The 8881-nt window shown below is 58.3% G+C and overlaps 2 protein-coding genes across 2 annotated transcripts; both read right to left on the reverse strand.

The window, feature by feature from the left end:
• Window positions 1-4513: 4513 nt before the first annotated feature.
• Window positions 4514-6314, reverse strand: SPRG_18916 (hypothetical protein; the record flags this gene model as incomplete). The annotated part of the gene is made up of 11 exons (XM_012338735.1): window positions 4514-4619; window positions 4668-4718; window positions 4773-4819; window positions 4866-4958; window positions 5018-5069; window positions 5115-5265; window positions 5331-5613; window positions 5665-5763; window positions 5819-6005; window positions 6058-6253; window positions 6296-6314. The coding sequence occupies 11 exons, from the start codon at window positions 6312-6314 to the stop codon at window positions 4514-4516; spliced, it is 1284 nt and encodes a 427-aa protein (XP_012194125.1).
• A 2040-nt stretch (window positions 6315-8354) lies between these two features.
• SPRG_18917 (hypothetical protein) lies at window positions 8355-8867 on the reverse strand (the record flags this gene model as incomplete). Its single annotated transcript, XM_012338736.1, has 1 exon — window positions 8355-8867. One exon carries the CDS (start codon window positions 8865-8867, stop codon window positions 8355-8357), a length of 513 nt encoding a protein of 170 aa, XP_012194126.1.
• Window positions 8868-8881: the final 14 nt, after the last annotated feature.

The following is an 8881-nucleotide window of genomic DNA, read 5'->3' on the forward strand; positions in this document are numbered from 1 at the left end:
AGACGCCAGACGTTGGTCTGCGTCTGCTTTTGGTTCCATGTGCCGTCGAGGAAGATGCCAATGCGCTTCTTGATCGGCTGGACCGCCGCCTTGCGCGGCGACGTGGTAATGCGACTCGTTGACATTCGAAAAGCACGTGCGTCGCTCGAGGCAAAAGGGACAATGATCCGATGATTCAAAGGCCAGAGGGGATGGATGCTTCTCCGCCGCTGTCGCCATGCGTCGGAGGCAGATGCAGGCCAGAAATTTAGAACCAAATTCATTCGTGTACCGTGTAGTAGAGATAGCGAGGATGGAGGAAGTGGATGCTTGAGGATGAGGATGGGCTGCGGCGGGGACGGAGGCGACCATGCAAAGAGAATATTTAAACTCGCTAGGACACAGCTTTGTCGGCCTGCGATACAGCGTCGGCGACAACATGGCTCAGTGAATATATACTTTTATAGTACTATAGACTGTCCATGCAAAGGTAAGGCAGCCATACTACAACCTCCACAAGGCGCGCGATAGAGCTTGCCTGCGCGTCTCCCGACCGTCCGTTCTCCTTCCGTATGATATCGAAACGTTCCAGCCGTTTTTTTACAGACCTATCAGCGCGGTCGCCAGCCATCCATTTTCGCCAGCCAGCCATTTTCGTACTGTGTACCATCTCGCCATGTCATCTTCGTCGTCCAAGATATGACAACGAAGAAGGGCGTGGCCGCGCTGACACGCTGTAATACGCGGCTCCGTAACTGCTCCACTGCACATCTCTGCTAAAATCGATCGACTGACGGAGAATGGAGAAGCAGATAGAGTGCTTCTAATCGCGTGCTCGTGTGTGTTGCGATGATCACGGCGCTGTCACAAGACGCGACGCACGCAGTTCAAGTGTCGCCAATGACCAAGAGAACTCAGCGATTCCAGTTCCGTACCACTGGCCGTCACATGACCGGTCTACGCTGCATCGCCCACGCTCTTGGTCGCTGGTGCACCGTACAATCGGCAGGAGCTACTACACGCCTACGGTACCTTGGCCGTCAGAGAATTTCACGCCAGCCGCGTCTTGTAATCAATCAGCAAGAGAACCAACGGCATACTCGCGCCATCGCATGCAGAGATGGGATGGATTTCACATTCCTCGCCCGTTGCTCTCGTCTCGCTCAGTCACCAATTTCCATTGTCGCACCGATGCAGTCGCCGCGCCGCCCGCAAGTCCAGCACGTTCCCAAGAAGATCGGGCTCTTCCTCGACGGCACGTGGAATGAAAAGACGTCGCAGACCAACGTCTGGAACCTCTACATGCAAATGGCCGACGCGAGCTTTGGCCACGTGCACCAGATCCGCAAGTACTTTGTGGGTCTTGGCACGGGCGCCGGCGAGCGTATCATTGGCGGTCTCTTTACATACGGAATGACCGACATCATCCGCAACGCGTACCTCTGGCTCGTCGAACACTACAACGACGGCGACGAAATCTTCCTCTTCGGCTTCTCGCGCGGCGCATGGGAAGTGCGCGCACTCCTCGGCATGCTCGGGTCGGTGGGGTTGATGCTACCGAACAGCCCACTGCATGTGACGCAGCTCTGGGACCGTTTTGAGCGCTGCAGTCTGCTCGAGGGCCACCCGCGGGCCGCCGCGAGCTTGCACCAGCTCGCGACCGGCGCCGCCGTCGACGCCGAAGGCGCATGGGTGCTCAAGCACTGCAAGGAGGTCAACATCTCGTTCGTTGGACTCTTTGACGTTGTCTCGGCCGAGCGCCACGAGTTTCTGCACAAGGACGGCGCGAACGGCAAGCTCGTGCGCCGCGTCTGCCATGCGATGGCGCTCGACGAGTTCCGCACGTCGTTCCAGGTCGAGCACTGCGAGGTCGACCCGGACGACATCAACAACGAGTCGCGCGACGCGTCGCTCATGGGGTACGAGTGGACCGAGCAGCGCTGGTTCGTCGGGTCCCACTGCAACGTGGGCGGCAGCATTCCTTTCGACGAGCTCCACCGGCTACCGCTCAAGTGGATCCGCGACTGCGCCGAGGAGGCCGGCCTCGCGTTTCGGCACGAGTCGCATGTGGTTCTCGACGGCGAAGAGCACCACCGTCACTCGGAGCAGATCTTTGACTCGATGAGCTGGCCGTTCATGCTCGTGCAAATGGGCCAAAAGCACGTGCGGAAGCTCGGCAGCGCCCACTCGCTCAACGAGACGATCGATGCGAGCGTCTTTGAGCGCTACCAGGACAAGGCCATGATGTACGCGCCCCGGAATCTGGAGGAGTGGGCCGACGCGCGCCAGATTGATCTCAACACGGTCAGCATCGGCTTGCGCAGCGTCAAGACGGGCGAGCTCCTCGTCGTCAAGGACACGGTCGCAGCCCCCGCGCCAGCGTCGTAACCTCAAGTTTCGTTCTCGTACAATACATGACATTTGCGCTATGTAAACACGCGGTTGCCACACCAAACGTATGTGCCAGGGACGATCGATGCATTCAAGGAGCTCGATAGTACAGACTCGGGGGATAATGTTGTGTGCAAGAAGACCTTGTGTTGAAGCACGCGTGCATAGCGTTTGCGACAGTTGTGGCGATGCAGGTTGCCGGAATCCATTTACGACCAGCCGGTTTCATGACGTGGCAGCCTCTCGTTACAGCGCATCTTGCAGTGGCCACGGTCCACGAGCTTGTGCGCTGCTCCAAATGCTCTAGTTTGGTCAACATTTTACACGATTGTCGTTGGAGGAGGGTGCGGCAGCATCACGTCTTCATGCGCCCGAGCTTTGATCTCGCAAGAAGCAAAAAGCATGGACTGGAAAGGCTGCAAGGGAAAAGCGAGCGTCCCCTGTCGCTTTGCATGGGAAAAACCTGCAACATCGTTTTTACACGAGCGAAATGACATTCTGCATCGCATCATTACCGAAAACACCATGCTCTTCAACAGCCAGTACACCCAAGACAAGGAGGCCAAGCGCCGCGCGCGCGAGGAACAGCTCTTCCGCGAGACATAACTGCTCTCTACGCCACCGAGCAGCGCCGCAAGGCCAAGGAAGCGCGCGTGGCGGCCAAGCCTGTGCCAAGCCCTAAGCCGCAGCCTAAGAAGACACCCGTGGCCCGCCCCACGACCCCGACAACCAAGCCGGTGGCCAAGACGACCAAGCCGGTGGTTGATTGCCGCAAGAAGGCAGCCGCAGCTGCAACGACAAAACCAGCACCCGTGCGCCCAGCGACGCCAGCCCCGGAGGCTGCAACACCACTCGAGATCGCGCAGGCCCGCATCCAGGAGCTCACGACGGAGCTCGCGGCGGCGCGCCAGACCATTGACGAGCAGAACGCAACCATTGCACGACTGCAAGCCGCTCAACCCGAGACCCCAACGACCACAGAGAACGCGACGGACGACGTTCCAAGTACCACGATCGCATCGGTGCCAACGCCTGTGGCTGATTCAGCCGCCATCCAAGGTGACGCCAACGCGCAGAGCGCCGAAAGCAAGTTGATCGTGCAGGAAGCCATCCTTCAACAAGCACCGAGTCTGCGCCGCGTTCTTGAGACAAGCAACTTGCAGCCATTGTTCTGGACACCAGACGAGCGTGTTGTAGCCATCGATACGCTGGTCCGCGCCATCTCGGCGATCGAGATGGGACAGCCAATGGTTCACGAGCCGTACTTGGTCCTCCCACCAGTTCCTTCAGGGCAACGGGACGTGTCGCTCGAGTTTGAAGAGTCTTTGCTGCGCGGTTTGATGGCCAGGGCCCGCGAGTTGGGCCTGCTGTAGTTAGACTACTAATAATCCCTCCAACGAAAATAAAAGAAACATGAGTTGCACGACAAAGCCCCAACAAGCATGATACACTTGCAGATGGATACAGAGGCGGATATATGGATGGATGGATAGCTAGATAGATAGAAAGTGGAGCGCCGGATCGACCAACTCGGAGCGTTGTGTGACGTCGAGAGGCCAACAATGATATTTACGTCCTGCCGTGAGCGACAACAAACCAGATCCCTACCGCTGCCAAGTCCATGGACGATTGCCGTCAAGGCGGCACGCGTCGCTCAACTGCACTTGCACCACAGCCTCGTACAAGAGCCCGAGCAGCCTGCTCTTCGTCGGCTTCTCCAGCTCCTCGCCCAACACGAGTGGCCGCGACGTCACCTCGTCCCGCGGATCGCGCTCCTGCCTCCGCCTGCCTAAACCAAGTCCCTCAACCCAGTACACACAATGAAGAAAGTCCGACCATTTTATTTAGCATAGTTTTATCTATAGTAATAGACGACCCACTTCAACAACCAGATCTGAGAATGCACGCACTCGTGATCCAGATTGCGTAGCGCAACGGAATAGTCTGTCTGCCTTCCAGAAGGATATTGTTTGGTACACGGCGCTGCGCGAGGCGTAACCATGCTGTTCACGACAACGGCGTCGGATCATGGACAATGTTGGTCCATCATAATCAAGGGACTAGAGCGTGATCATAGTGCAGGCATATACATCGTGTTACGACAGTCCAGTCGAAGAATCTTAAGCGATAGACCGTGGTGCATCTAGAGCTTGGCGCGCGAGACCGTACCGACAGCCTTCGCAAAGGACTTGGCCATCTTCTCGACGGCCCAGTTTGGCATCTCGGCCGTCACGGGCAAGTACACGAGGCTAGACCACACGTCGTTAGCTCTTGCCTGCGATTTGAGAAAGAGCTACTTTTGCATGATGGCCTTGGAGTTGACCGGGTCGAACGCCGCATTCGTGGGGCTAATCGCACACAACCCGTTAGACGCGGCGACACCTCACGACACGTAATCGTACTGCGGTACAAAGGCGAGCTGCGTCGCGCCCGACGTCACATCAAACCCCTACCCCGCCTCCATGAGCGACTCGATACACGCAACATTGACGTACGTCTTGGATCATGAGGGCAGCGACGCGCTTGGGCTCGGGGCACACAACAGGAAAGAGCCAGTAGTAGTGGTTGCGAGCGAGGTTGCCGGGGACCTACGATCATGGTTCATCGGTTCATGGATAGCGAGGAGACGAGATGCTCGAGTACGCACCGACGCTTGCGGGACGTTCTTGATGAGGCGCTCGAGGAGCTCGCTCTTGGTCCTGCATGCAATCGTACACCTTTCTGTTTTTTAACGGAGAACGTACTTGCGCTGGAGGACGTAGGCGTGGTCGTACGTCGAGAGCTTGCGGTGAAGCAGTCCGAGAAGCGGCATCGACGGGCGCTGGCGGAGCAGCGTGATGAGGTCGCCGCCGCTAAAGCCGCGGATCTGCGACGTAATCACTTCGTCGTGGTTGTCTACATGCACCCAAATCAGAATCCTCAACAACGCCGAAACATCAATGAAAGAAGAGCAAGCGTACAGCCGAGCTGGCGGCAGGCCTTGAGGAAGAGACCAAAGAGCGGTGGCGACGTCATGCCATGGAGCGCACTGTACTTGACGAGGCGCTGGAGGAAGAATGTGCGCGAGCGCGGCTCGTAGCGGTTGTTGCGACGCTTCATGCCATCAAGGATGTCGTTGTCGAGGACGCGGAACATGGCGCCACCAAACGCCGTCGACGTCTTGATCGTGCCAAAGCTGAACATGGACACGTCGACCTTGGGGTGACCCTTGTACGACGGGCCGCAGTAGGCTTGCGCGCAGTCCTATTCCAGCAAAAAAAGATGCGTTGAACAAGATCGTTTGTGCGGAGATACCTCGATCACGAGGAGCTTATGGGCGTTCGCAACCTCGACGACCGGGTCGAGGTTCGTGAGTGTGCCAAAGATGTGCGCGACCAAGATGGCTTTGGTTTTCTACGAGATGATGAGTCGAGCAATACGAAGCGTCTATCTATGGACGTCGCCGTACGTCGGTGACGGCGGCGGCCAGCGTCTCGGTCTGCATCGCAAGCGTCGTGTCGTCCAAGTCGATGGGGACGGCGACGAGGCCGTGGTGGTGGAGGACCTTGATCATGTCGGGGATCGTTATCGACGAGCAAATGATCTCGCTGCCCTTTGGGTAGTTCATCGTCTGCAGGAACAGGTCAAAGCCGGTGCTACAAGAGGACCACAGACTAAGCCGCATGCCACGCGAGGGCGGCGGCGCACCGCACGGAGAGGCAGACGAGCCCATGGCCCGACGGATCCCAGAGCTTCTCGACGTCGTTCGTGAGCGACTCGCGCTGGCTGTCGCGGAGGTAGAAGCAGCTTGAGATGCCCGAGACAATGTCCGCGTACGTAATGTCGAGGCGCTTGCGCGGAAAGATGGCCCACGGGACGCTGCCCGTGTACTCTTCCATCTTGCCTACGCCCATGCCATGAGCGCGACGTCATCGCATGCGTCTACCAAAGGGCTTGAGGGCCATGCTGCTGCTGCTCCTGCTGCTCGTAGCCGTCGGCGAGGTTGCAAAAATGGCGTCGACGTTGCACTGGGTTCTGTATCCGGACGCCGGATAATGTGACGTCGCGCGGTGATTGGTCGAACCATTTGAAATCTTTGGGATTACGAACGCAACCAGTTTCGAAGGGCCGGCCCGCCAGCTGTCGACCCTTGGTCTAATAGTACCGGTACTAGGAGGTAGGGCTATCGACTAAATTATAATAGTACGATCGACGACTCGACTCGACTGGTTAACGTTATCAACGTTCTATTGTAGTAGCGAGGCTAGTCCTGCGACGCGGCTACACACAGCGGCAATGCGTGGGCCAGTGCATGCCTCCTGATTGTGTATCGCTGGACGGAAGGCGTGTTCTCGGGAGGGCAGCGGTCTCTCCAGCAAAGCGATGTGCGCCGTTGCTGCAGACATCTTGATGACAATCAGCACCTAAATGGTGGTCCTGCCGTCTGCTCTTTGACGAGCACTCCGCTCTGGCGACCGATGACGCAGCCTCGGCACCTTGCCAGCAAGACTCTTCTGGGATCCTGTGTAGTACATTTTGTACGCCGCTCTTGCGACGTTGATACATTTACCTGTCGCTGGGCCTGGCCCACCACGAGCGCTGCATTGCATTCGCACACTCCAATTCCAACGCGATCCGTGCAGACCAGGCCTGTTCACGCGTGTTCCACACGGAACACTGCCGATGCAGTAGACAGGCGGCAACAATAACGTCCATTGCTCATGGCAGTCGAGCTGCCGCGACAGGCGCACCTCGGGTCATCCCATCGTCGGTCATGAATCCGCCTCGCCCAGGTCCGTCACCATCGCTACCCGATCGTTTATCTGCGAAACGAAGACGACGATATTGTGCATAACGTACTAGTTAGTACCTCTGACCTCCTTGCAATCGATACGCTCAAGCACGCTTGACGACAAAATGCTGTACAATTCCATTCACATCTACTCGGTGGACGACGACGGCTCGTAGACCATGTACCGAAACGTGGTGGTGCCCCACGTACGGAGTTGGATGGGCGGCGAGGCCCCTTGCGCCCAGTCGTCGAGATGCAACGTGACGCGCGCCCGCTCGGCAAAGCCGTATTTGGCAAAGAACCGGTAGCCCACTTCGCTGGCGTGGACCCAAATTGGGCGCTTGTCGTCGAGACCCCACGCGAGAAGTGCGCTGCCAACGCCTGCACGTTGATACGCCGGCGCAATCGTGATCGAAACGAGGATCCGGTGCGGCATTGGCAGCAGCGTCGGCACGAGCGACCGCTGCCAGTAGCTCATGTGCGCGCTCGTAAATTGCCCGAGACCGTCTGGCGTCTGCGGATATTCGTGCGACGTCGGCTCGGCAATGGCGCCAGCGATTGATGCAGTGGCCGAGAGGCGCCAGCACACCCAACCCAGCAGCGCCTTGGTCTTGGCATCGACGGCCTTGACAATCGGGGTTGCGTCAGGCGTGCGCAGCCAGTACTCAATCGCCGGTAGCATCTGGTCGTAGTGGTTGTACGCAGGGCTGAGCGACTTAAGCTGCGTCACGGGCTCGTGCGCAAAGGCGGCCGCGTGGACGGCGGCGAGGGCCTCGGCGTCGGCCGCCGTCGCCAGCTCCAGCGTGACAGCCATGCTTTGTGTTTCTGTCGCCTTTCCGGAGGCAGATTCCCGGACGATGCGCACCCATGGAATGTTCGCAAGGAATGTTCCTCGGACGATCAGCCACCGACCCCATCATCCGCCGACCCGGGAGCATCGCTGAGCTCAACCAACATGTATAATACTACGTTAGGAAGCGGGATCTGTCAAGCACAAGGTGGCACAAGGCAACTTGAGACGAAGGATCGAAAAAAGGACATTATATGAAAACACTATTATAGGCGCACTCCTCAGCTGGGCACATGCAAAAGAAGGCATCGACACGCGACAAGAGAGATGACAAGCGCGTGGGTGGCTGTGCGGTTGTTGTTGAATTGGGTCCTCTATTACAATAGATAAAACTATGCTAAATACTCGGTTGAGGGACTTGATTTAGGCAGGCGGAGGCAGGAGCGCAATCCGCGGGACTAGGTGACGTCGCGGCCACTCGTGTTGGGCGAGGAGCCGGAGAAGCCGACGAAGAGCAGGCTGCTCGGGCTCTTGTACGAGGCTGTGGTGCAAGTGCAGTTGAGCGACGCGTGCTGCCTTGACGGCAATCGTCCATGGACTTGGCAGCGGTAGGTCGGCGCGAAAGACGCGATCGTTCCGTACTCGCCAGACGTTGAACCAGACGCAGGCGCGGAGCACGGGCCAGAGGTAGCGGAACGCGGCTCGGTGCATGTTGGACGCCGTCGTAGGCGTCGAGTAGAGGTAGCCGGGGAGCGTGGCCGGCAAGGTCACGCCCAAGGGGACCGTGACGGCGTGAAGCGTGCTCCACACGTCCTTGATGAAGTCACAGTCTACGAGGAAGTGGCGGTACGTCTCGTGCGCGGGGCAGAAGAGGCACGCTTGGTCGGCCCTGTCGAGCCAGTGCAAATGTGCGCGGAACTTGACCGCGCGGAGCATCACTTGGTAGACGA

The sequence above is a fragment of the Saprolegnia parasitica genome (genome assembly GCF_000151545.1).
Source record: "Saprolegnia parasitica CBS 223.65 unplaced genomic scaffold supercont2.1, whole genome shotgun sequence".
Taxonomy (NCBI): Eukaryota; Oomycota; class Saprolegniomycetes; order Saprolegniales; family Saprolegniaceae; genus Saprolegnia; species Saprolegnia parasitica.